Source organism: Budorcas taxicolor, chromosome 11 (genome assembly GCF_023091745.1).
Source record: "Budorcas taxicolor isolate Tak-1 chromosome 11, Takin1.1, whole genome shotgun sequence".
Taxonomy (NCBI): Eukaryota; Metazoa; Chordata; class Mammalia; order Artiodactyla; family Bovidae; genus Budorcas; species Budorcas taxicolor.
This window is the reverse complement of record NC_068920.1, coordinates 51,689,137-51,715,035: the sequence shown is the minus strand read 5'-3', so window position 1 is coordinate 51,715,035 and position 25,899 is coordinate 51,689,137. Positions and strand designations below refer to the sequence as shown.

The following is a 25,899-nucleotide window of genomic DNA, read 5'->3' as shown; positions in this document are numbered from 1 at the left end:
TCCCGACCGAGCTCAGGGCCCCCAGTCCAGTGGAAGCGAGTGGGAGGCTTAACTGGGGTCAGCAAGGTTGTAGCATGCTGCTGGGGCCTGGGGCCCCACCCACTCCCACCACAAGGCCGGCCTTGCCTCCAGTATCCCCTTCCCCAGGAGGTGGGTGTGAAATGGGGAAAGAGAGGGCCCGCCCCACAGCTGTGAGCCGTGCTGGAAAGAGGGGCCTGGGTGTGGGCTGCTGAGCTCTGTTTTACCGGAGACCATCTTCACCCCCGCTGGGGGCTGTCGTGAGCTTCTTCCCTGCTGCCGCTACAGGCCCAGGCTGGGCTGTGGGTCTGGCCGGGGGTGGGGCATTCACGCGTGTGCAGATCCTCAGCACCACATGTGCTCACACAGCCAGGCGCTGAGGTTTGTGCAAAGTCAGTTTGTGGTGCCTGGCACGGCGCCCCCTCAGCCACCCTCCCAGCAGCTCCAGGCCTGAGGCCCGGATAACGGGACTGAGGAGATGGAGGGGCAGAGGGACTGCTGCTTTAAGGACAGCTGGTCTGATGGAGGAGAGAGCGCCCCCCAACACCAGCAGGACCCCCCAGCCCCCGGCCCCACAATCTGATGGAGGAGGCACAGCGTATCCTCAGGCAGCTTCCAGGCTAATGGGACAGAAGAGCCTACAAAGGCGTCCTTAATGGGAGGCAGACCAAATCCTGGAGGACCGGAGCTGGATCCTTCAGAGTTGGATCCTTCCCCGCCAGGGAAGTCTCCCTGGAGGCAGTGGGCTGGGAGCACACGTGGTGCTGGGGAGGGAGAGTCGCAGAGGAGTGGGAGGAGGAGGACGTGGTGCCCAGCACACCCGCGGGGCTGGGCCAGGGGCTCTGAGTCGGGGCCCCAGGACTCTGGTGTGACGGGGGAGGAGGCCCACCCCACCTCTGCTGGGGGTGTTGGGGCTGTCGGGGGCTCAGGGGTCTGTTGGCTGGCCCCCACCAGAGTGAGGTGGTGGGAAGGGGGCAGAGAGGAGGGACCTAGGGCCCCGGGCTGCCTGCTGGGTTCCCAGGCAGCCCCTCTGCACTCTGAGCCTCATTCTCCCATAGCAGTGGGAGGAACAGGGCAGATGGCCCAGGGTGGGCGGGAAGGGGGTCACTCTGGGTGCAGTGGCAGGGCCTGTGGGTGAGGGGGGGTCGTGCCCCTCCAGGTCCTGGGCCCGCCCTCCACCGCGGTGTGTGTCTGTGCAGCACGCGGCCCAGATGGAGCAGAAGCAGAACGACACGGAGAACAAGAAGGTGCACGGGGATGTCGTGAAGTACGGCAGCGTCATCCAGGTGCGGCGCGGGCGGGTGTGGGCTGAGGGGCACCACCTGGCCGGCCCGTGGGACGACTGCCCGCCCGCCTCTGCGTGTGCACGGTGCTTGTGAGCCGTGTCCACGGGTGTGTGTGTGTTCAGCACGGGGGACACAGCGCAGGGCCTGGAGCCCTGGGGGCCAGGCTCACGTCGTGCTTCTGTGGCCTGGGCGAGTTGCTTCCCTTCCCTGGACCTCTCTTTTCCCCATCTGACGATCAGGCCAGCAATAGTAAATACTTTTCTCCAGCTGTTACAGGGTTACAGGAGCTAATATGAATATGCTGTCTAGAGCAGCGCTTTTTTGTGTGATCACCTGGGTGCCAGACTGGGTGTGGTGTGTGTGTGTGGTCGTGTTTGTGTCCTGTGCGTCCCCTGCTCTGATGGGCCGGCCTCCTGGGGTGACCTCACTCCCGCCCTGCCCCCCAGCTCCTGCACATGAAGAGTAACAAGTACCTGACCGTCAACAAGCGGCTGCCGGCCCTGCTGGAGAAGAACGCCATGAGGGTGACGCTGGACGCCACGGGCAACGAGGGCTCCTGGCTCTTCATCCAGCCCTTCTGGAAGCTGCGGAGCAACGGGGACAACGTGAGGATGGCCTAGGGGGAGGGACCTGCTGGAGGGCACAGGCCGCAGCTCCGGGGGGCATTCTGCAGGGTCCTTGGCAGGGGGGCTGCACGAGCCCAGGCCCGTTTCTCAGGGGGCAGAGTAACCAGAGAGAAGCCTGGGGGCCCCGCCCTCCGCACCCTCACCCTGCTCTGTTGGTCCCCGTAGGTGGTTGTGGGGGACAAGGTGATCCTGAATCCCGTCAACGCCGGGCAGCCTCTGCACGCCAGCAATTACGAGCTCAGCGACAACGCCGGCTGCAAGGAGGTGAGCGGGGAGGGGGAGAGAGAGGTGGGCTGAGGTAGGTGCAGGAGGAGGGCCAAACGTCTCTTGAGCAACAAAATCCAAAGAAACTATGAGATTAAGCTTAACAGCATGCATTCACAGTGGGGGCAGTTAGGAACAGTAGGATGCAAAAAGGCCCAAAACCAACTGCTATTTCTGAGATACTGGGAGCAAAAGCCAGGTACTGGGCGTGATTGCTGCACAGGGCACCAGTGAGGGGCGGCAGGCCGCCTAAGCCACGCCTCTGGCCCAGCCCATGGATCCACCCCCACTCTAACCCTTTATAAGACGAGCTAGCAGAGCACCTGGGACTTGTTTTTGCTCCCTAGGGCTGCAGCATGAATCCTGCTAAAGCCTTGTCTGAACTGGTTGTCTGGCGTCTTATTAATTTCTGTAGATTAGAGTCCGGGGACCCTAGTTGGTAGTCTCGCTGGGCTGACCCTGCAGTGGGGGAGTGTCTACACGTTCCCTCCCCACAGGGTTGCTCCCTCTGGTCCTGTCTACCGCTGGAGGGCCTGGGTGGGCCTCCTTGACCCCCTTCCTGTCTCCCAGCGTCTGCCCACATTCTCCAGCCCACAGGGCAGCCGCCCCAGGGCAGCTGGGCTGGGGCCTGGGGGCCCTGGTTGGGGGCAGACACCCCCTCCCTATGCTCATTAGTGGGCGCTGGGCTGGTCTCCCCCCACCCGCTCTGGGCCTTAAGCCCCGCCTACTCCGGGGGGCTGGGGGCCTGCCCAGCCTCATGGGTCTCTGCATGCTTCCCCAGGTCAACTCTGTGAACTGCAACACCAGCTGGAAGATCAACCTGTTCATGCAGTTCCGAGACCACCTGGAGGAGGTGCTGAAAGGGGTAAGAGCTGGGAACACCCCTTCCCCTGCCGCCCCGCCCACTTCCGGCCCCCCTGCCCCCATGCCCACCTGCCGGGCACCCGGCTCTGCTCCCTGTCCGGCCCCTGCCCCATGCACCCTCTTCTCTGGCTCCACACCCCTCCCAGCACCCCCGCCCCGCAGGGCCGTCCCCAGCCGCCCCGGCTGGCCTCTTATCTGTCTCTGGGCTTGAAACCCCTGCTCCATCCGCTCCCAGTCTTGGCTGAGCTCACTTTGTTTTCTGGGAAGGGGCCGTGGGCGCAGATCCTCTCAGCGCTCTGTCCCCTCACCCACGCCTCTCCACAGTTCAAGCCAGGCCCCCTACCCTCTGCCCCATGCCCTCTCCGGCAAGGATGCCAGGCTGCCCGGTCAGGGCCTGTGCCTGCCATGGCGGGCGCTCGAACACACCGGGTTTCCCCTGCCCGTGGCCGCCCTCTGTGGGCGTGGGCGGGGGCTCCATGTGCCTGCTGGCTCTGGAAGGCGTCTGAGACGGGGGGCTCGTCTGCCGAGAGTGTCCCCGGCCACCCTGAGCCCACGGCCCGCCTGCAGGGAGACGTGGTGCGGCTGTTCCACGCGGAGCAGGAGAAGTTCCTGACGTGCGACGAGTACAGGGGCAAGCTGCAGGTGTTCCTTCGCACCACACTGCGCCAGTCCGCCACGTCGGCCACCAGCTCCAACGCCCTCTGGGAGGTGGAGGTCAGAGCCCCGCTTCCGGCCCTGGGCTCCCCACCCCTGCCGGGTAGGAGGTCACCCCCCCACCACACGCAAACGCAGCATCTGTCTCCTCTGAGCCCCTCCGCAGCCAATAGGCCAGAGAGGATCGCAGAGCCACCCTCCCAGAGCCCTCCGGGCCTGCAGTGTTCCTCCCACGCATTTCTTCCTGCCCCACCCAGGTGGTCCACCACGACCCATGCCGTGGAGGAGCTGGCCACTGGAACGGCCTCTACCGCTTCAAGCACCTGGCCACCGGCAACTACCTGGCTGCTGAGGTGGGTGGGGAGGCAGAGGGCATCCTGGGAGCCCCAGCCTGGCAAGCACGAGCATGTGTGCCTGGCACACGCCTGCACGCAGACTCACGTGTCTGTGGACCCTGGTTTATTTGTGCTTATTTATCTATTTAACCGGTATTTGTAGTCATGCTCGGGTGATGATAAGTCTCACGGGTATGATGATGTTCCTGCTCTGTGCTAGCAGCGTTCTAGGCCCTGGGGCTACAGCAGTGAGCTCGACTCCAAGCCCTCGTGGAGCTTAACATTCCACGTCTGTCTTTGTCCATGACGCACAGGCTTCTGTGTATCGGGATGTGTATGTGTGTGTGTGTGTGTGTGTGTGTGTGTGTGTGTGTCTGTCCGTCCAACTGTGGGTCTGGGGAGGGCAGTGATCTTGTGGGTGTGTCCTCCAGGGCTGGCATGAGTCCTGGGGCCGGGCTGGGCACCCCTGGGAGGGTAGGGGCTGCCTGCCCCAACCCAGGGTCGTTTTGGAGCGGGAATCATGTGGATAGCTCCCCATCTTGAATCTCTGAGCAGGAGAACCCCAGTTACAAGGGTGACGCCTCTGATCCCAAGGCAGCAGGCACGGTGAGGACCGGGGAGGGTTTGGGGGCCTGGGAAGGGTGACCGTGCGCAGCTCCGGGGTAGGGGAGGCCATGAGACCCTGGGAAGCGGGCTGGAGGGAGAAGGCCTCTCGGGTGGGATCCTGAGTGGTTTTGGGGGGGCCGAGAGGAGGGAAGAGCTCCTGCCTGAGTCAGGGTGCCCACCCCCAGGGCGTGCATGGCCGCTCAGGTCGCCGGAATGTTGGGGAGAAGATCAAGTACCGCCTGGTGGCTGTGCCCCACGGCAACGACATTGCTTCCCTCTTCGAGCTGGACCCCACCACGCTGCAGAAGACCGACTCCTTCGTGCCCCGGTGGGTGGGCGCTGTGGGCCTGGGGTTGAGGGGGTTGCCTGGGCTGGTATCTGGACCCCCAGTACTCCCTGCTTCTCTGTCCTTCCTTCCATGACCCATCCCTCTGGAGATCCAGATCCGAGGCACCGCCAAACTTGGCATGTGCTGGGCCGTGGGCCCTGCACCCTGGGTGCCGCCTTCTCTCCAGTGTTCTTTACAGCCAGTTGGCCTGGGGCTCAGGACACACTGGGTGCAGGGGATGGACTCCCTAACCTTCAAGGTCTTCCAACCTGGAGATTTTAGGATGGAACATCAGGAAGCTTCCTGGGTGCCAGTCAGGCTTTAACATTGATCTCAGGCAGCTGACTCGGTCACTTGGCCCCGACATCCTCACCTGTGTAGTGGGATTATCGAGTTACCCATCAAAGGGCTCATGGGAGGATTACCTAATCCCTTATCTGCATCTTGAGGCCAGATGTACTTGGAGGTTCAGATTGTTTTTCATTTCTGAAAGGTAGTTGTGTTTCACAATGAAAGACACGACTATTTCTGACGTGAGACGCAGGCATGTTGACACTGAACGGGATAAATAGTGTAAATAACCTCATTTGTCCAAATGAAACTGGGTCCCGAGCTTGCACGCACGCCTGGGCTCTCGGAGCGCGTGGGTCTGGGGAGAGTGGGCGAGGTGTGAGGGCGTGGGAACTCACAGCAGTTAGCGCAGGGCCTGGGGTTTCTCTCTGGCTCCTCACCTGAGGGGGACAGGTGCCCCTGGCCCATGGCCGCTGGCTGTGGAGGCAGGAGGAAGATGCAGGGCTGCGGGGGTTAGAGCCGGCAGATGGCCGGGAGGTGCTGCGACGCGCTCTCTGTGCTCGGCCCTGACCCGCCCGCAGGAACTCTTACGTCCGGCTGCGGCACCTCTGCACCAACACGTGGATCCAGAGTACCAACGTGCCCATCGATGTCGAGGAGGAGCGGCCCATCCGACTCATGGTGTGGGCCCTGAGGACTGGGGGCCGGGCTGGGGCCCAGGTTGGTCCCTGGAGGCCCTGCTGACCTGTGTCCCTGCAGCTGGGCACCTGCCCCACCAAGGAGGACAAGGAGGCCTTCGCCATCGTGTCAGTTCCCGTGTCCGAGATCCGAGACCTGGACTTTGCCAACGACGCCAGCTCCATGCTGGCCAGCGCCGTGGAGAAGCTGCATGAGGGCTTCATCAGCCAGAATGACCGCAGGTGGGCCACAGGGGCAGGGTTCCAGGGGCTCCCCGAGAGCCTTTGTCCTCCTGGGGTCGGCGTCTCGTGGACGAAGGTGTCAAAGCAGAAGCCGGACAGGCTGACAGGGTGACAGGCGGGGACTAGTCCCTGCCGGGCCCTGGCTGACTTTGGGCCCCAGGCTCACTGCTCACATACTCCAAGAACCGGCTCTGTGATGGAGTCATCATTACCCCTGTTTCACTCATGATGGGATTGAGGCGCAGAGAGGTTCGGAGACTTGTCCGTGGTCACACAGCTAGTAAGTGGCAGGCAGGATGGAAATGCAGAGAGAGCCCTTCACACCAGACACCCCACGTGTGCCCTTCTGGTTTTTGTCCGGGTCGGAGTATCCTGGGATTCTCTGTCTAGAGGGCACTTTGGAATCCAGGGTGGATGGGGGCAGGGGTGTAGGTGGAGAGCAGCTCAGGGTGAGGCTGGGAGAGAAGTGGAAGGCAGGTGTCGGGCTGGCTGTGGCGAAGGGCTGGTTGCCCCCGGGGGCACGTGAGGGGGTCCTCGGGGTGCCCAGGGTCAGCCCTTCACACTCCTCTCACCTGGTGTCCCTTTGTGAAGGTTTGTTATCCAGCTGCTGGAGGACCTGGTGTTTTTCGTCAGTGACGTCCCCAACAATGGGCAGAACGTGCTGGACATCATGGTCACCAAGCCCAACCGCGAGCGGCAGAAGCTGATGCGAGAGCAGAACATCCTCAAACAGGTGGCCGTGCACACCGGGGGCGGGGCGGGCCCGTGGCCAGCGAGCAGGACGTCTATTTTTTTTTTAGTATATATATGTGTTCTCTTTATTTTTGGCTGTGCTGGGTCTTTGTTGCTGCGCCTGGGCTGTCTCTGGCTTCTCCTTGGGGTGGCTTCCCTTGGTGCGGAACACGGGCTCTAGGGCGTACAAGCTGCCGCCGACGTGGCTCCCGGCGTCTAGAGCACAGGCTCAGTAGCTGTGGCTCACGGGCTTAGATGCTCCGTGGCAAATCAGGATCGAACCCATGTCTCCTCCATTGGCAGACGGATTTTTTATCGCCGAGCCACGAGGGAAGGCTCATCTTTTTGACGTGTGCTTGCCTTTTCACCTCTCCAGCTGAGCTGTGGTCTCCCTGCTGTTTTCTCATCACTTCTTTAAACATTTTTTAAAAATTATTTTTATTTTTTTAAAAATCTGAGATGTGGTTGGTCTCATCACCTCTTAAGTACTTCCTGCACTGTTACCGTGTGCCAGGCTCCGTCCTCATTTAATCCTCCCGACCCAGGGGAAGTCTCATTAATTATTATCCTCATTTCACCCTCGAGGGTGCAGAGGTTGGAGTCACTTGACCGAGTCCACAGCTTGGAAGCAGTAGGGCTTGGATTTTCATGCAGATGTCAGATTGAGAACTTGTGCTTTAAACAATTTTTTTTCCCCAAATTTTTATTATGAAAAATTTCAAATGTTGAGCAAGTATTGAAAGAAGAGTACAGTGAACACGCACTCGTTACCACTTTGCCAGTCTGGCTTTCTATAACTCTCCATCTCCACATCGCCCCTGTGTCCACGCATCTCAAAGGAGGGTGCACCTCACCTCTAAACGCTTCAGTCTGCATCTCCTAAGGGAAAAAGCACCGTTCTCTGTAAGCAGTCTCCTGACCACACCTAAGGAAACTAGCGACAACACCCCATCCAGACCAGCGTTCTGGGCCTTTCCCAAAATGCCTGCTTAAAACTCGTTTTTATGGGGGGAATCAGGATCCAACTAAGGATTTCTCATCCCGTGTGATTCCGGCTCTTTGCTTGCTGTTCTATAACAGTTCTTCACCCACACCCAGTCCCTGAGTTAAACTTGTGTTTGGATAGGGCAGGCCTGCATCTGACCCTTTAAGCTCTGGCCACTCTGCTTTGGCCTGCCTTTTCTCTTAGCCTCAGACCCCTGAGCTGCAGCCACCCTCACCTCTCCCCGCTGAGCCAGGCCTGGGACTGGAGTTGAGACTAGGATTCGCGGTGGGGAGGGGCCAGCCGAGGCCAGTGTCCTGAGGACTCCAGCCAGGAGAGGGGAGCGGGTGAGGGGTGGGCTGGGGCCATGTGCAGCGGAGAACCAGCTGGGGGTTAATGTCAGGGTGGCCTCCGGGCAGGGTCAGAGTGAGGCTGAGGGTAATGAGGGTTGCGGGCAGATGTGGGGCGTCTTCCTGACTCTTCGTGCTCTCCAGATCTTCGGCATTCTGAAGGCCCCCTTCCGCGATAAGGGGGGCGAGGGCCCCCTGGTGCGGCTGGAGGAGCTGTCGGACCAGAAGAACGCGCCCTACCAGCACATGTTCCGCCTGTGCTACCGCGTGCTGCGCCATTCGCAGGAGGACTACCGCAAGAACCAGGTGGGCGCCGCCCCGCCTGCTGCCCCTGCCCGCCGGCTGGCTCCCGCTGTCCTTCACCCCGCACGTGCTCCCCAAGGCACACCCTGCCATGCTCCCCAAGGCGCACCCCGCACGTGCTCCTGCTCTCCTTCACCCCGCCGTGCTCCCCAAGGTGCACCCCGCACATGCTCCCCAAGGCGCACCCTGCACGTGCTCCCCAAGGCGTACCCCGCACGTGCTCCCGCTCTCCTTCATCCCGTACGTGCTCCCCAAGGCGCACCCCGCCGTGCTCCCCAAGGCGCACCCTGCTGTGCCAGGTGCTGTCTCAAGGGGATCGGACTGCAGGCCGGTCCTCAAGGCACACAGCCTGGCTCTGTCCTTTGAGGGACCTCACACTGGGTTTAATGTTCCACGATGACTGTCTTGAAATTCTTAATGTTTGAATAAGAATCCTGCTATTTCTTTTTTTTTTTTTTTGGCTATTTCTTTTCTTAAAAAAAAAAAATTACCTCTAGTTGAATTCATTGAAGTATAGTTGATTTATAATGTTTTTAATTAGTGTCATACATCTGTGTTTCAGTTATAGCTATGTTCCTTTTTAAACTATTCTTTTCCACTATGCTTTGTCATAGGATATTGAACAGAGTTCTCTGTGCTGTCCATTAGGATCTTACTGTTAATGCATTCTATGTATGCAAGCTCACATCCGCTAACCCCAGCATCCCCCCTCCCTCCCCCAGCCCCTCCCCTCCCCCGGCACCCACCAGCCTGTTCTCTGTGAGCCTGTTTGTTTCATGGATGAGCTCATTTGTGTCATAGTTTAGATTCCACATATAAGTGATAGTCTTTCTCCTCTTAATTTCGCTTAGTATGATAATTTCTAGTTGCATTTGTGTTGCTGTAAATGGTGTTATTTTGTTTTTTGCTTTTTTTTTTTTAGTGGCTGAGTAGTATTCCACGGTGGGGTTTCCCTGATGGCTCAGTGGTAAAGAATCTGCCTGCCAGTGCAGGAGACATGGGTCTGATCCCTGGGTTTGGAGAAGGAAATGGCAACCCACTCCAGTGTTCCTGCCTGGAGAATCCCAGGGACAGGGGAGCCTGGTGGGCTGCTGTCTATGGGGTCGCACAGAGTCGGACACGACTGAAGCTACTTGGCGATGGTGGCGGCAGCGTGTCTTGGCTGTTGTAAATAGTGCTGCTGTGAACACAGGGGTGAATGTATCTTTTTTAGTTATAGTTTTGTCTGAATATGTGCCCAGGAGTAGGATTCTTGGATCATATGGTAATTCTATTTTAGTTTTCTGTGCTATTTTCCATAGTGGCTGCACCAACTACATTCCCACTTACAATGTGGCAGAGTCCCCTTTCTCCCATACCCTCTCCAGCATCTGTTGTTTGTAGACTTTTTAATGATGGCCATTCTGACTGGTGTGAGGAGGTACCTCATTGTATTAATAGTTTTGATTTGCATTTCTCTAATGATTAGTGATATTGGGCACCTTTTCATGTGCCTATTGGTCATTTGTATTTCTTTAGAGAGTTGTCTGTTTAGGTAGGTCTGTCCATTTTTTGATCGGGTTCATTTTTTGTTGTTGAGTTGTGTAAGCTATTTGTATATTTTGGAAGTTAAGCCCTTGTCAGGCACATCGTTTACAAATATTTTCTCCCATTCTGTAGGTTGTCTTTTCATTTTGCTTATGATTTCCTTTGCTGTGCAAAAGTTTGTAAGTTTGATTAGGTCCCATTTGTTTATTTTTGTTTTTATTTTTATTGCCTTTGGAGACTGACTTAAGAAAACACTGGTACAGTTTGTCAGAGAATGTTTTGCCTGTGATCTCTTCTAGGAATTTTATGGTGTTGTATCTTAAAGTTTTTAAGCCATTTTAAGCTTATTTTTGGTGAGATGGTGTGTTCTGAGGTCATTGATTTACATACGGCTGCCCAGCTTTCCCAATGACACTTGCCGAAGAGACTTTCTGTTGTATATTCTGCCTCCTTTGTTGAATATTAATTGACCATAGGTGTGTGGGTTTATTTCTGGGAAGAGTCTACTATCTCATTTTCACCGGGCCCCACCAATCATGTAGCTGGCCTGCTAACAAACAGGGTCCCTCCGTCGTGGGGGTTTCACTCTGGCACGGAGCTGGATGGGAGCTAAATATCTGTGGTACATGAACCCACCCTCGGCCTGGGGCTGGTGTCCTCTCCTGGACCCCTTAGCTTCCTAGGGTCTGGGGGCCCGGGAGGCAGCGTCCTGGAGCAGAGCGGTCTCCCTGTGACCCTTAGCCTGGCTGTCCCTAGGAGCACATCGCCAAGCAGTTCGGGATGATGCAGTCCCAGATTGGCTATGACATCCTGGCTGAAGACACCATCACCGCCCTGCTGCACAACAACCGCAAGCTCCTGGAGAAGCACATCACCAAAACAGAGGTGGAGACCTTTGTCAGCCTGGTGCGGAAGAACCGGGAGCCCAGGTGGGCCCCCTCGCCGTCCCAGACCACCACCCCTCCCTGCTCCCAGCACTGCCTGGGGAAGAGAGCCGTTGACGCTGGCTGTTAAATCTTGAAATAAATCCTTTTGCACTTGTTGGTAAACTGCCCCCTCTCTGAGGCCCTGGTCCCCCCAGCCCCTCACTGAGTCCCCTCCCAAATTTGGCCCAGTTTAACAGAAAGAATGTTGACTCCGGTACAGCAGGAGGCCCCCAGAACCTTTTCCAGCAGGCGAGTCAGTGCCCACAGTGAAGCAGTTAAATATTTTGAATATCGCTCCTCCCCTGGGCGTCCTTTTCTCTGCCCCTCGGCAGTTAGCCCCAGGGTGATGCCCGCGGGCTGTCCCTCTCCCGGGGGAGTCCACAGCCCCAGCTCTGAGCTCTGGGAAGGGAGGAGGAGCAGTAAACGGCAGGTGCCGGGGAGCTGGTGCTGCCAGCTGGGGAGGTGGAGGGGGCGGGGCTTTGCCCCTCCAGGGCCCCGCCTCTGAGCCCCTCCCTGCTGTCACCCCAGGTTCCTGGACTACCTGTCTGACCTGTGTGTGTCCAATCACATCGCCATCCCCGTCACCCAGGAGCTCATCTGCAAGTGTGTGTTGGACCCCAAGAACAGCGACATTCTCATCCAGACCGAGTGAGCTGGCTGCACCGTCTCCTGCCCATGATTCAGTCTTCCCAGGGCTCCCCCTGCCCAGCTCCCCGGCTGCCTTAGAACTGGGGCGCTGGTCGGCTTCAGGCTGGAACAGGCGCCCTGCTCTCTGCAGACAACCCAGAGCCTGCTGTGTGCCCAGCTCAGTGCCTGGCACGGTGTGGGGGAGGGTGGGGCCACAGAGGAGAGGGAGCCAAGGCCCCGGCCTTCCCGAAGCTCGTGGTCTGTCTGGGGTCCTGAGCTGGAGGTCGTTCCCACAGGGGAGGCCGCCTGGGAGCTGGCCGGCCCTCAGCCCAGCTCTGGGAGGGGAGGCCGGTGTGGCTGCGGTGCTTGAGGGGGAAGGCTCCGGCCCCGCTCCAATCGATGGTGCCGCACGCCCACAGGCTTCGGCCCGTGAAGGAGATGGCGCAGTCCCACGAGTACCTGAGCATCGAGTACTCAGAAGAGGAAGTGTGGCTCACGTGGACCGACAAGAACAACGAGCACCACGAGAAGAGCGTCCGGCAGCTGGCTCAGGAGGCGCGGGCCGGCAACGCCCACGACGAGAACGTGCTCAGCTATTACAGGTGCCCGGGGTCCCCCCAGCCGGCTCGGTCGGGCCCTGCTCTGGACGAGCCCCAGCGGCCTCTGCGGGTGCTCCTTTTCCTCCTTCACCCGAGAGGCCAAATCAGCGTGACTGGGCGGCCCGAGGAGCACTTGTTGGCCTGAGGACAGGCTCGGCACAGTGGCCTGAAAGAGACCCACACCCCTTTCCCAACATCTATATTTAAAAAATAAGAACACTAGGTAACACTCATCAGATGCTCACTGTGTCCCCAGCACTGGTCAGGACACTTCACCCGATCACTCAGTTCAGCCTTACAACAACCCTGAGAGGCAGGGCCTGTCATTACCCACGTTGTAAAGTTAGGGGGACAGGTGTGCATGCATGCTAAGTCACTTTCAGACGTGTCTGACTCTGTGACCCTATAGCCTATAGCCCATGAGGCCCCTCTGTCCATGGGATTCTCCAGGCAAGAGTACTGGAGTGGGTTGCCATGGCCTTCTCCAGGGGGTCTTCCTGACCCAGGGATTGAACCCTCGGCCCTTTATAATTCTTGCATTGGCAAATGGGTTCTTTACCATTAGTGCCAACTGGGTAGCACGCACGCAGCACGCACCGGTCTTCAGCAGGCCCAGGTGTGTGCTAGAAGCCCTTGAGAGCCCACTTGCCATGTCCTCACCGTCCTCCTTGCCCTGCAGGTACCAGCTGAAGCTCTTTGCCCGCATGTGCCTGGACCGGCAGTACCTGGCCATCGACGAGATCTCCCAGCAGCTGGGCGTCGACCTCATCTTCCTGTGCATGGCAGACGAGATGCTGCCCTTTGACCTGCGTGCCTCCTTCTGCCACCTGATGCTCCACGTGCACGTGGACCGCGACCCCCAGGAGCTGGTGACGCCTGTCAAGTTCGCCCGCCTCTGGACCGAGATCCCCATGGCCATCACCATCAAGGAGTGAGCTGGGTGGAGGAGGGTGGGCAGGGCCCGGCTGGAGTGGGCGGACCCCAGGGACCCTCATGCCTGGCCACCTCCACCTCCTCCAGCTACGATTCCAACCTCAACGCCTCCCGAGATGACAAGAAGAACAAGTTTGCCAGCACCATGGAGTTCGTGGAGGACTACCTCAACAATGTGGTCAGCGAGGCCGTGCCCTTTGCCAACGAGGAGAAGAACAAGCTCACCTTTGAGGTGGGCTGGGGCTCGGCGGGATGCTGGCGTGGTCCCCCCTGGGGTGGGCGGTGCGATCCTTAACATAACTTCCCTCAGGTCCCTGTCAGGGCGGGGAGACCGTGTAGACCGCTGGGACTCCCCAGGAGGGAGGCTTCTGTCCTGACTCCCTGGAGAGGGCTGCCTCGTCCTGGTCCACGCACCCCATCAGCGCAGGGCTGGGTCGCAGGCAGGAGCCCCTAGCCCCTGCTTCCTGCGTTTCTGCCCTGTCCTCCCCACAGTAACCTCCTCTGCAGGCAGGTCTTCCTTGGTAACTCTCTGGGGTCAGGCGGCGCTGATCTGGAACCCTTGGCTCCGTGTCATCCTAGCCCTGAGGGACCCTCGATTATACCGGCTGAGCCCTGCTTGCACGAGCAGGCCCCGCCCCCAGGAGGCCACGCCCCTTGCGAGGTCCCACCCATCACTGCTTTGGGCTCATGCTGGCCTCGGTCCCGCCCCCTCTCCGCAGGTGGTCAGCCTGGCGCACAACCTCATCTACTTTGGCTTCTACAGCTTCAGCGAGCTGCTGCGGCTCACGCGCACTCTGCTGGGCATCATCGACTGCGTGCAGGCCTACGAAGACCCAGGCGGTGAGACCTCGCTCCCTTGCGCTCAGCGGCCTCCCCTTAGCAACGGAAGTCCTCTCCCATTCACCTTCCTGGGCATCCTGTCTCCTGGCTCTGCTGGCAGGGGGCGTCTTCGGTCCCTGTCTCCTCCAGCCTTGGCTGGCCCAGAGAGACCCCTCCTCTGAGCAAGCGCTGTGGGGTCTGGGCGAGTTGCCTTCCAACATATGGTCTTGAGGGAGATAATGAGGCCCTGCCTGGGGAGCTCCGGGTCAGATGGGGAGACGCACCCTGTTATCCAGGAACAGCCATCTGAGAGGAGACACAGCCTTGCTGTCAGGGGGGCATAAACTCATCTAAACAACAAGTGCATGGAGACTGAGCCCAGCCTTTAGCGCTGTCCACACATTGTCCCTTGATCTCTCGTGCTCTGTAAGAGCTCTTGTGATTTTCCACCAGAGGAGTCTCACTGATCTCCCCACACAATTCACCTTTGCTCAGCCCTCCCTCCTTTTCGCAGATTTGGGATAGCTCACCTCCTCGAGGAAGTCTTCCTAGGTTACCCCTGCCCCTGCCTTAGGGTGGCTTTGCCCTGCAGATGATGGAGACAGAGGTAGACCAGGTGCCCCTGTCATGCACCCTCCGTGACCCCCTTCCTGCTCCCTGTCTCACAGGCAAGAATGTGCGGCGGTCCATCCAGGGCGTGGGGCACATGATGTCCACCATGGTGCTGAACCGCAAGCAGTCTGTCTTTGGTGGCCCCAGCTTGCCTGCTGGCGCCGGGGCCCCTGAGCCGCTGGACAGGAGCAAGTTTGAGGAGAATGAGGACATTGTGGTGATGGAGACCAAGCTGAAGATCCTGGAAATACTGCAGGTGGCAGGGCCAGGAGTGTGGTGGGGCGTGTTGGGAAGAGGCCGGGGGGCGGGGAGCAGGTCTGGGTGGGTTGGTGAGGTGAGCCCCTCAGAGTACAGCATCTCGTGCTGGGAGGCTCCACACGGAGCCGTTTAGCCCAGTGATTCTCAAAGTGTGGTCCGCTGGCTGGCAGCATCAGCCTCACCTGGGGACTTAGAAATGCAGGTTCTTGGGCCCTGCCCGAGATTTATGGATGAGAGATGCCGGAGGCCGGGCCCGCAGTCTGTGTGGTGAGAGGCCCTCCCGGTGGTCCTGGTATGCACTGAGGTTGGGCTGTGTCCCCTTGTCATACAGACGAGGAAAGGGAAGTGGGGAAAGAACTTTCCTGCAGTCACACAGACTTTGAGGCAGAGCTAGAGGTTTGAGAGCCCATTTCATGGTGGGGTGGATGCAGTCAGCCTTCTTCTTGGTCTGACGTCCCCAGCAGCACTTGGGGAAGGGGCTGACGGGTTCTGAGGAGGGAGAAGGACCCTTGCTTTTGCTGTGCTGCCACCAGGGGGTGGGAAGGGTGATGTGCCCTTCCTGGGGACCCTGTCTGGGCAGGGTCTGCTTAGGAGAGTCAGAAAAGGGGGCCTCTGACTCGTTTCGGGGGCTGGGGGCTATCAGATCTGAGTCCTGGGCGTGGCCTGAGGCTCTGTGCCCCTTGACACGGAGGAAAGAGGCAGCGGAGGAGCCTGAAACTTGTGTCGTCAGCCCACCCTGCAGTGGCCTCCCCTGCTCCCCTACATTCCTTGGCTCCTGGGAAGCCCAGGGTCTGTCTGACAGTGGGGTGGGAGGACCGCAGTCCTCTGGATCTGGGGAGCTTCCTTCCTATCCCTGTCCACGTCCAGCCTGGGAAGGAGTGCCTGAGTGGGCCGGGATGGGGGGTGTCTGCCTTGTTCTGAGAGGAGGTACCACCCCCACCAGTGGGGCAGGAGCCGGGGACAGGCGCCCTGGACCTCCCTGGGAGGAGGAGTCTTTATTTATATGTTTTCGTGAAGTATAGTTGATTTATAATGTTATTAATTTCTCCTTAATTCCGTTATATGTACATATATACATTCTTTTTATATATTTTTCTACTATGGCTTATCACAAGATAGTAAATGTAGTTCCCTATACAATACGGTAGGCCCTTGTTGTTCGTCCGTTCTACACATAATAGTTTGCCATATATTATATACGTATATAATATATTATCTACATCTATTATCTCTCATCATATATTATGTTACATGTAATTATATTACATATAATGTAATGTATAATATACGTGTAATATGTATTATATAACACAGTATTATATTACATATAATATAATGTGCAACCCCAAACTGCCACTCCCTCCCTCCCCCACTTCCCCTCCCCCTGGCAACCACAAGTCTGTTCTGTCTGTGAGACTGTTTCGGTCTCATAGGTAGGTTCCTTTGTGTTTTTTAGTTTCCACAGTTAAGTGGTATTATATGGTATTTGTCTGCTTGAGCTTCTTCATTTATTATGATGATCTCTATCTACATCCATCCATGTTGCTGCAAACGGCATCGTTTCATTCTTTTTTATGGCTGAGTCGGTCCCCTGGTGGCTCAGATGGTAAAGCGTCTGTCTATCAATGTGGGAGACCTGGGTTTGATCCCTGGGTCAGGAAGATTCTCTGGAGAAGGAAATGGCAACCCACTCCAGTACCCTTGCCTAGAAAATCCCATGGATGGAGGAGCCTGGTGCAGGCTACTGTCCATGGGGTCGCAAAGAGTCGGACACGACTGAGCGATTTCACTTCAGTACTCCATCACACACACACACACACACACACTCACACACACACCCACCCACATCTTCTTTATCCATCCCTCTGTTGATCGGCCTTCTGGTTGCCTCCTTGTCTTGGCTGCTGTGAATAGTGCCACTGTGAACACAGAGGCGCCTGCATCTTTCTGAACTGCAGTTGTGTCTGGGTGCATCCCCAGGAGTGCGATTGCTGTACCGTATGGCAGCTCTGTTTGTAGCTTTCTGAGGACCCTCCAGACAGTCCTCCATGCGCCTGTGCCGGCTTGCTTTCCCAGGGGAGAGGGGTCTCGCTGCCCTGGTTGTGATGGCCCACGGAGTCCCATGCTTCCGTGCAGGGCCTCCCCAGCACCAGGGCTCGTCCGGGGTGGCCCCTCACTCCTGCCACGAGCTTGGTCTCAGACCTGTCCTCACCCCATCCTCCCCCCTTCTCCAGTTCATCCTCAACGTCCGCCTGGATTACCGCATCTCCTACCTGCTGTCCGTCTTCAAGAAGGAGTTTGTGGAGGTGTTTCCCATGCAGGACAGTGGGGCCGATGGCACGGCCCCTGCCTTCGACTCCACCAGTGAGCCCCCGCCCCTCCCTTCACCCCAACTTCAGGCTGAGGCTGCGTAACTTGATGCACCACAAGGGGCTGCGGTCTGGGGCCACCTCTGGCCAGCGCCCCTACCTTGCCCTCGTTTCCCAGGCTGCAAGGGCCTTTCCTCCCCGTTGTCCCACTTACCCGTCCCAGAGAGGGAGCAGGGCAGGGGTCATCCCCTCCAGTTCCTAAATGGGGAAACTGAGGCCCACGGGAGGCAGGGGCTTGCCCACGACCATCGTCAGTGAGAGGCTGAGCCAGGCCTGCTCCCCCAGCCAGGATCCCGCTCGCGCCTGCAGGTCTGTGGGCTGCCCCACGGGTCCCTGCCCTGGGCGGTTCCGCCTCCACCCCCAGGAGAGGCAGGCAGAGCGGCGGGCGGCCGCCCGGCCAGTGTGGAGGCACAGGAGGTCTTGGCGTCACCCTGCTCCCCCTCCCCGTGCTCCCCGTTGTCCTGCATGTGGACAGCCTCCAGCCTCCATCTGCCCCCTCTTACTCCCTGCAGCCGCCAACATGAACCTGGACCGCATTGGGGAGCAGGCGGAGGCCATGTTTGGAGTGGGGTGAGGCTGGGGGTGAGCGGGCGGTGTGGGTGGGGTTGGGTGGGTGATGAGGATACAGGCTGGAGACCCTTCACTCCTTGGTTAATCTTCCTGCAGACCCTTGCCAGGCCTTGGGGTAGAGGTTCCCCGGCTTTGTGCTCTGACTTTCCCTTGCTTGCCTAAACCCAGTGATACTGGGGCTCCTTGGGTCCCAGTGTCATTCTGGCCATCCCCTGCCTGCACTCAGGGCAGTTGTGCCTGTTTATTTGTCAGGAGCTGGGCCAGGTAGCCGGAGGTGCCTCCCTGTGTCCACAGCAGGGAGGCCAGGCTGCTCTTCAAGGGGGTGGGCGTCACTCCAGGAGCTGGGGGCTCTTAACTATTTCTGTGCCGTACCCTTGGTGTCTGGTGAACCCTTTGGCTCCCTTCCCAGGGAGTTTTTATTTTTTTAAATTTGTGGCACGCTGCACAGCTTACAAGATCTTAGTTCTGCCACCAGTGATTGAACTCAGGCCCTCGGCAGTGAAAGCACAGAGTCCTAACCACTGGGCTGCCAGGGAGTTCCTGGAGTAGCATTTTAAAATTCAGAATGCAATGCACATAGGATTATTACAAAGGAAATCAGTGGCATTGGGATGCAGTTATCAAAATATTGGAGAAAACAAATTTGAAGTGACAGTTATATGTGTGCTTCTTTATTAACACGTGAAATAACAGTCCGCACCGGAGGTGTAATTAGTACCATTCCTTTGAAGTCGTGATGAATGTAAATATTTTGCAATTTCTGTAACAACTCTGAAGTGATAGGAAAGCATCTGTGATTTTTATATTGGTGACAGAGTCACAGGTACTGCTCATTTTTCTCACTGAAGGAAACACTACATTTTGGTGGGAGGTTGGTGAAAAGAAAGATCAGCTTTCCCCTCACCTCTGTTTGTGGCCTGAGCCTCTTTCCGTGAATCATTTGGGGGGGGTTTGTGGGTCTCCTGTGAGAGTCCTGGGCTTAGCTGCATCCCCGCAGGGCATCGTGTGGCTCTCAGGGGACACGGCGATCCCGGAGGTGCTCATGGTGGTGGCTGTTTGCAAAGTCAGCAGGGGGACACGGTGCCCTGGCTGTCTGGCAGGTGGCGGGGAGCCTGCATATCCCCTGACCGTCACACCCTCCCCTCCCCGCAGGAAGACCAGCAGCATGCTGGAGGTGGACGACGAGGGCGGGCGCATGCTGCTGCGCGTGCTCATCCACCTCACCATGCACGACTACGCCCCGCTGGTCTCAGGGGCCCTGCAGCTGCTCTTCAAGCACTTCAGCCAGCGCCAGGAGGTCATGCACACCTTCAAGCAGGTGCGCCCCCCTCCCCCCGATGGAGCACCCAGCCCTCGGGGAGGTGCTCCCCCCCCATGGAGCACCCAGCCCTCGGGGAGGTGCTCCCCCTCTTCCCTGATGGAGCACCCAGCCTTTGGGGAGGTGCTCCCCCCCGATGGAGCACCCAGCTCTCAGGGAGGTGCTCCCCCCTCCCCCGATGGAGCACCCAGCCCTTGGGGAGGAAGGCCTGAGAAGTCTTCCTGGGGGCCAGAGGGTCACCCGGCCCTGGCCACACACTGAGCGCTGGGTGGGGGAATCGAGGATGGGGCAGCTTGAGATACATCCCTGGGGTCTGGCCTTGCTGAGCTCCTTGCAGGTAACACCGCCTTGAGTCTTGACAACTTTGATTTCCTCTCAGCCTGACTCCGGGCCTGATGTCATGTCTTATGAGGCAAACAGCACATTCTAGTTTGCGAACTCTACCATGGGCACCTTTGCTATTTCACATCATGCCTGGCACAAAGTCACCTCTTACCAAGGGGATTGGCTTTGTCTCTGTGATGTCACGCAGTCTTGACAGCTCCCAGTGAGAGGGCACTGGTGTTTAACAGGTGTGCTAGGCCCCAGGCGCTGAGCACTGGGTCTGTATTCGTGGAATTCTCCAAGCAGCCTGACAGCAGGATTTTGACTCTCATTCCCGCTTTACAGATGGGGGAAATTGAGGCCCGGGGGAGCTTTCCTCCCTTACCCATGGACCCAGAGCAAGTGAGGCGGTGACGGAGTCAGGGTTCAGGTCCCAGCACTCGGTGATGTCAGTATGCTTTGCTCTGCACCGTTCTGTTCTGTGTGAACAGGTGACAGGCCACAGCAGCATGTGACATGAGCCGCTGAGTAACTGAAGCCAGGTGATGAGATAGCTCATGACCAGGGATGCAGGGAAGTCTGCGGCCAATCAGGGAAAGCTTCCTGGAGGCGGTGGACTTAGAGCAGAGCCATAAACACCAAGTCGGATCTGGCTCAGTGGAGAGGAGCAGGGGTGGAGAGGAGAGGCCTGGACAGGGCAAGTGCTGGGCGTCTCTACGAGGCCGTGGACTTGGGGGTGCCCATCTCACCAGGCACGCTTGCGGTTGACCTTCAGGTGCAGCTGCTGATCTCGGCCCAGGACGTGGAGAACTACAAGGTGATCAAGTCTGAGCTGGACCGACTGCGGACCATGGTGGAGAAGTCAGAGCTGTGGGTGGACAAGAAGGGCACCAGCAAGGGCGAGGAGGGGGAGGCCGGCCCCGCTAAAGATAAGAAGCAGGTGCGTGGGGTGTGGGGCCCAGGGCGGGGCCCTGGGAGGCCGGGCCTGGCTGACCCCGCTCCCCCGTTCCCCCAGCGGCCCACAGACGAGGAGGGCTTTCTGCACCCGCCTGGGGAGAAGAGCAGCGAGAACTACCAGATCGTCAAGGGCGTGAGTGGCTGTGTTCCGGGGGTGGGTCTGTGGGCCCCCGGCCCCGGAGGCCCCATGCCGCCGCCCCTGCCTCAACTCCAGCTGGCTTGCAGGAAATCCTCCAGCATTCCCCGAGTGTTAAACACAGCCCTGCCAAGGTCCAGAGGGAATTATTTTAAAGCTGAAGGAGTTCAGTGAAATTCCACTTCACAGTCAAGTTGTTCTGTTGACTTGTGCGAGTGGAATCGGCTTTTCCGTGCTTGCGGCCTTGTGTCGATCGGGTTCAGTGGCTGCGGCCCCCTTCCCTCTTCCTGGCCCCGTGGGAGCTGCGGCTCTGCTGCGGTTGGCCCTGGGGAAGCCTGAGGAAGTGGGCAGGGGCTCTGGGTTCACCCTCCCCCCACCCCGCAGATCCTGGAGCGGCTGAACAAGATGTGTGGCGTGGGGGAGCAGATGAGGAAGAAACAGCAGCGGCTGCTCAAGAACATGGATGCCCACAAAGTCATGCTGGACCTGCTGCAGGTCCCCTACGACAAGGTGAGCCCGGCCTCTGACCTCTGACTCCCCAGGGCAGCTGCACCCTGAACCCACACCCAACCCAAACCACACACTGACCCCTGATGCCGACCTGACCTGCCTCACCCTGACCTTTTATTTTGGCCTGCCCCACATACCGAGACCCTTGAATCCAATCTTAGTATTCTTGACCTTTGACCTTCCACCGTTCATCTTGATCCACTTGGACCTTGAATTGACTCCCGCCTCGCCCTGGTTCATGACCTTGACCCTAGCTTCTATTTCGCTCTCTGCGCTAATCCTCATACTCCAGCTTCATTAAAAATTTCTTTTTTTTTTTTAATTTGGCTGTGCTGGGTCTTCACTGCTACGTGGCTTTTCTCTGGTTGCCGTGAGTGGGGGCTGCCCTCTGGTAGTGCTGCTCGGCCTTCTTGTTGCGGCGGCTTCTCTAGTTGAGGAGCGCGGGCTGCAGGGCGCTCTGACTTCAGGAGCTGCAGCGCTGGGTGCCAGTGTTTGTGGCTCCCGGGTGGCAGGGTACAGGCTCAGCAGTTGGGTAGCACGGGCTGGGTTGCTCCTTGGCAGGTGGTTATCTTCCTGATCAGGGATCCAACCCGTGTCTCCTACATGGGCAGGTGGACTCCTTACCACTGAGTCCCCAGGGAAGCCCACCCTCAGCTTCATTACCCTGACCAACGTTGACCCCAGCCTTTCCTTGACCCCCGACTTTGAGTTTTCACCCTAGCCTTACCCTGGTTGTCCCCAAGCCCACCCTGGCCCCTGACTCCAAACATAGCTTCATCTCAACCATAGACCCCTTCCTATGACTCACGGTGATCTTGATCCGCCCCCAGGTTTAAGGCTCTGACACCCCCTCAGTGTTCACCTGACCTGACCCCTTAGCCTTGCTCCCCGACTCCATCCTCATCTCAGGCTCTGACCCTCAGTTCCTCCCACATCTCCATCTCCTGACCCACCTTGAACCTGGCCACTTTGGGGTCCCAGTGCTGAGCCCTGACCCACCCCCACACTGGGCCTGGCCTGGGCACCCTCTCCCCTGCTCTCCACATCCAGGGCGACGCCAAGATGATGGAGATCCTGCGCTACACACACCAGTTCCTGCAGAAGTTCTGCGCGGGCAACCCCGGCAACCAGGCCCTGCTGCACAAGCACCTGCACCTCTTCCTCACGCCGGGGGTGAGGGCACGGGGTCAGGCGGCGGGCGGGGGGCGAGCGCCAGACGCCCCTCTCTGACGGCCGCCCCGCCCGCCCGCCCGCAGCTGCTGGAGGCGGAGACTCTGCAGCACATCTTCCTGAACAACTACCAGCTCTGCTCCGAGGTCGGGGAGCCCGTGCTGCAGCACTTCGTGCACCTGCTGGCCACGCACGGGCGCCACGTGCAGTACCTGGACTTCCTGCACACCGTCATCAAGGCCGAGGGCAAGTACGTCAAGAAGTGCCAGGACATGGTCATGACCGAGGTGAGGGCGCGCGCGGCGCTCCGGCGGCGGGCGGGTCGCAGGGGGGTGCTGGGGGCACACGGGGACAGGACTGAGACGCTGAGGCTGGGGGAGCAGGACTCGGGCTGCGGCCTAACAGAGCTGGGCCCGCGGGAGCTCAGGTGCCTGGTGGAATTCAGGTCAGAGGCCTGAGAGAGCTCAGGCGTCCATTCCTTCGCTTGTCATTCCTCGATGTTGATTTACAAGTCACGGAGCACCTGCTGCGTGCCAGGCGCCGTGCACCCCTGGGCGAAACCACTCCAGGATGAGCTCTGCGGGCAGGCGCCGCAGCGGGGCCGGGTCACAGCCTTTGCCAGGGCGTTGTAGAACACGACCACGTGCATGTGGCCAGGGCCCCGGTGTCTGGCGCATAGTAGGTGCTCAGTAAAGAAATGAAGAATGAGGGGCTGAGCCTAAATCTGGAACAGACATGCTGTCTGCCCCGGAGCATCTTGCAGCCTGGGGAGGGGCAGGGAGAGAAAGGAGCAAATGCCAGAGGGAGAATGAGGAACTTAATTGGTGAGCTGGGAGTGCCGTGCGGGGTTCATTCCTGACTGCTCTTGTTATATTAACTGTGAGGAACAGAATTGCTGGCGCGACAGGGACGCAGCTCCTGGAGGGCTTCAATTACAGCGGTGGAAGCACAGGGGAGGACAGCACGAGCCGGGCTTACAGCAGGCTTCCTGGCGGAGGCGCCTCTGAGACAAGCCCAAGGGGGATTTCTTTCCTTAGAGGAAGGAGGCCCTTCCTGGGTCTGGAGTTCGATGTCCCAGCTGATAGCAGAGGGTCTGAGATACCAGCCTAGGGCCCCGAGGGCCAGGAAACCCCAGACACTCAGGCAGGGGAGAGTTTTCCTGCGTGTTGGGTGCAGGCCAGGCTCAGAGCCCCCGTCTTTCCCTGGGGAGGGCAGGTGAGGGCTGGGGCCCCGGGCCTGCTGGACCGAGGGGCCCGACATGCCCTCTTCTTGCCCACAGCTGACCAACGCAGGCGACGACGTCGTCGTGTTCTACAACGACAAGGCCTCGCTGGCCCACCTGCTGGACATGATGAAGGCTGCCCGCGACGGCGTGGAGGACCACAGCCCCCTCATGTACCACATCTCCCTGGTGGACCTGCTGGCCGCCTGCGCCGAGGGCAAGAACGTCTACACCGAGATCAAGTGCACGTCCCTGCTGCCCCTGGAGGATGTGGTGTCTGTGGTGACACACGAGGACTGCATCACCGAGGTGGGGATGCAAGCGTCGGGGGGCCGGGCTGGGGCAGCCCCTCGGTCCCGCTCGGGGAGGGGCGGGACGGGGCTGGGAGGCGGGGAGGCTGGCAGAGGAGCCGGGGGAGGTCGGGCAGAAGCACGGAAGGGAGAGCCTGGCCGGGGCCAGGGCCGGGTGCCGCTGGCGCCCTGACCTCGCAGCCCTGCCTGCGCAGGTGAAAATGGCCTACGTGAATTTCGTGAACCACTGCTACGTGGACACGGAGGTGGAGATGAAGGAGATCTACACCAGCAACCACATCTGGACCCTCTTTGAGAACTTCACCCTGGACATGGCTCGGGTGTGTGCCTGTGGGAGCGTGGGCCCGAGCTGGGCCTGGAGGGGGGCCCGGCTGCCTCCGTCATGGGGCGAGAGTGGAGAGGTCCCCAGGCATTGCTCTCTTCTACTCCAGGTCTGCAGCAAGCGTGAGAGGCGCCTGGCTGACCCCGCCCTGGAGAAGTACGTGCTGACCGTCGTGCTGGACACCATCAGCGCTTTCTTCAGCTCCCCGTTCTCTGAGAACAGCACCTCCCTGCAGGTGGGCGCCTGCTGCGGGCCGCTTCGGGGCGGGGGGAGCCAGAGTGTGCATACTCACGTTCCCTTGCCGTGCATTAGTTGTCAATGCTGTGTAACAAATTGCCCCCAACCCACAAACATGCATTACCTCACAGTTTCTGTGGGTCGGGAATTACAGTGGGAACTGCCACAGATCAGGAATTCCTAGATTCGCCTGGGTCTCGGGGTGGCCAGGGACACCAAAGGGGGTGGCCGTTACCCACCAAAGACAAGGTGTGATGCTTACCACAGTGGCTGGCAGAGCTGAAGCAGGGGAGTTGGATGCGAAGAATCTTCCAAGTTGGCCTTGCTCCTCTGCAGAAGAGCTCTAGGCTGTGAACAGGTGTTGGATTGGATGTCTGAGAGTCATAGGCCCCCAGTCAGTCCTCAGACTCGAGCCAGGTCACAACCCCAGAGCCCCTTGAGGAAGGAGCCTGCCACCTAAGTCATAAACACCGGAAGGACATGCAGGAAACCAATCAGAGTGCTGCCTGTAGGTAGAGGGGCTGAGAGTGGAGCAGGGATAGTGTGTCTTAGAGTAGCAAGAAAGCGCTGGGTCCCACTCTCCCAGCCAGGACGGGCTTGTTTGACACATGGGTTTGGTCCCTCGGACCCCTCTGGGACTTAGTGATATGTATCAATTTTCCCTGTCTCTTATCAGCTACGGGGCAGAGAATGAGAGAGTGGGGTGAGAGGTTCACGGGTGGGGGCAAGACTCCCTGAAGTAATCCTTTTTAATTTTTATTTTATTATTTATGTTGGCTGTGCCATGTGACTTGAGGGATCTTAGTTCCCCAATCAGGGATCAAACCCTGGTCTTGAGCAGTGAAAGCAAGGAGTCCTAACCACTGGACGGCCAGGGAATTCCTGAAGTGTTCCTTTTCATAACTTTTTTGTTTAGAACCATGTAAATAGTTCCCCTTTCCACAGCATTTAATTTATTGGAAACTTTTTTAAAGGAAGAAAAGAGTCAGCAATAGTTATAAGCCCCGGGCCTGGACCATGGGGAGTTCTCACAGGGGTGCCATGTACAGTTGGGCAGGTTGTGCACTGCTGAGAGGAAAGGGGGTGCTTTTTTCCAACTGGCACAAAGGCCCATGGTAGCTATGGGTGGTCCTGTCCCTCTCCCTACACCCAGACTCGGTGAGCCTGGGCCCGGGGTGCGGGGCTGCCCAGGGAGGCGGGCGGGCCAGGCTGCAGCAGCAGGCACGTTGCCTCTTGCAGACGCACCAGACGATCGTGGTACAGCTGCTGCAGTCCACCATGCGGCTGCTCGAGTGTCCGTGGCTGCAGCAGCAGCACAAGGGCTCCGTAGAGGCCTGCATCCGGACCCTCGCCATGGTGGGTGAGTGTCCCGGGGCGCTGGGCAGCCCCCACCACCCCTCCACTCCCCTGCCTCCGCCCCGGGGATGCCTGCCCTCCCAGTAAATACCTTATCCCCACGTTCGTCCATCAGCTGCTCCTAGGTGGTGCTCAGTAAGTCCTCCCTGGTGTCTAACTGGCATCTGGCAGTCCAGAGAAGCTGTTTTCTGCTCTGAGTCAGTTCCCCAGAGGAGAGTGCTGGAAGATATCCTCAAG

At 58.9% G+C, this 25,899-nt stretch overlaps 1 protein-coding gene across 1 annotated transcript in view; it reads left to right on the top strand.

Annotated features, from left to right (window-relative positions):
* Positions 1-25,899, top strand: part of ITPR3 (inositol 1,4,5-trisphosphate receptor type 3) — a 67,935-nt gene that overhangs the window by 27,303 nt on the left and 14,733 nt on the right. Inside the window, exons 4-34 of the mRNA XM_052648991.1 lie at positions 1,218-1,304; positions 1,751-1,909; positions 2,096-2,194; positions 2,976-3,059; positions 3,626-3,772; positions 3,970-4,065; positions 4,603-4,653; positions 4,839-4,981; positions 5,854-5,953; positions 6,032-6,192; positions 6,784-6,925; positions 8,401-8,562; positions 10,843-11,015; positions 11,541-11,660; positions 12,059-12,241; positions 12,918-13,169; positions 13,259-13,403; positions 13,891-14,011; positions 14,659-14,858; positions 17,095-17,224; positions 17,742-17,799; positions 18,952-19,117; positions 20,217-20,381; positions 20,457-20,531; positions 20,919-21,044; positions 22,095-22,217; positions 22,301-22,501; positions 23,494-23,745; positions 23,942-24,067; positions 24,179-24,304; positions 25,546-25,666. Coding sequence (XP_052504951.1) covers positions 1,218-1,304; positions 1,751-1,909; positions 2,096-2,194; positions 2,976-3,059; positions 3,626-3,772; positions 3,970-4,065; positions 4,603-4,653; positions 4,839-4,981; positions 5,854-5,953; positions 6,032-6,192; positions 6,784-6,925; positions 8,401-8,562; positions 10,843-11,015; positions 11,541-11,660; positions 12,059-12,241; positions 12,918-13,169; positions 13,259-13,403; positions 13,891-14,011; positions 14,659-14,858; positions 17,095-17,224; positions 17,742-17,799; positions 18,952-19,117; positions 20,217-20,381; positions 20,457-20,531; positions 20,919-21,044; positions 22,095-22,217; positions 22,301-22,501; positions 23,494-23,745; positions 23,942-24,067; positions 24,179-24,304; positions 25,546-25,666 — 4,294 coding nt within the window. The remainder of the gene's footprint in view (positions 1-1,217; positions 1,305-1,750; positions 1,910-2,095; positions 2,195-2,975; positions 3,060-3,625; positions 3,773-3,969; positions 4,066-4,602; positions 4,654-4,838; positions 4,982-5,853; positions 5,954-6,031; positions 6,193-6,783; positions 6,926-8,400; positions 8,563-10,842; positions 11,016-11,540; positions 11,661-12,058; positions 12,242-12,917; positions 13,170-13,258; positions 13,404-13,890; positions 14,012-14,658; positions 14,859-17,094; positions 17,225-17,741; positions 17,800-18,951; positions 19,118-20,216; positions 20,382-20,456; positions 20,532-20,918; positions 21,045-22,094; positions 22,218-22,300; positions 22,502-23,493; positions 23,746-23,941; positions 24,068-24,178; positions 24,305-25,545; positions 25,667-25,899) is intronic.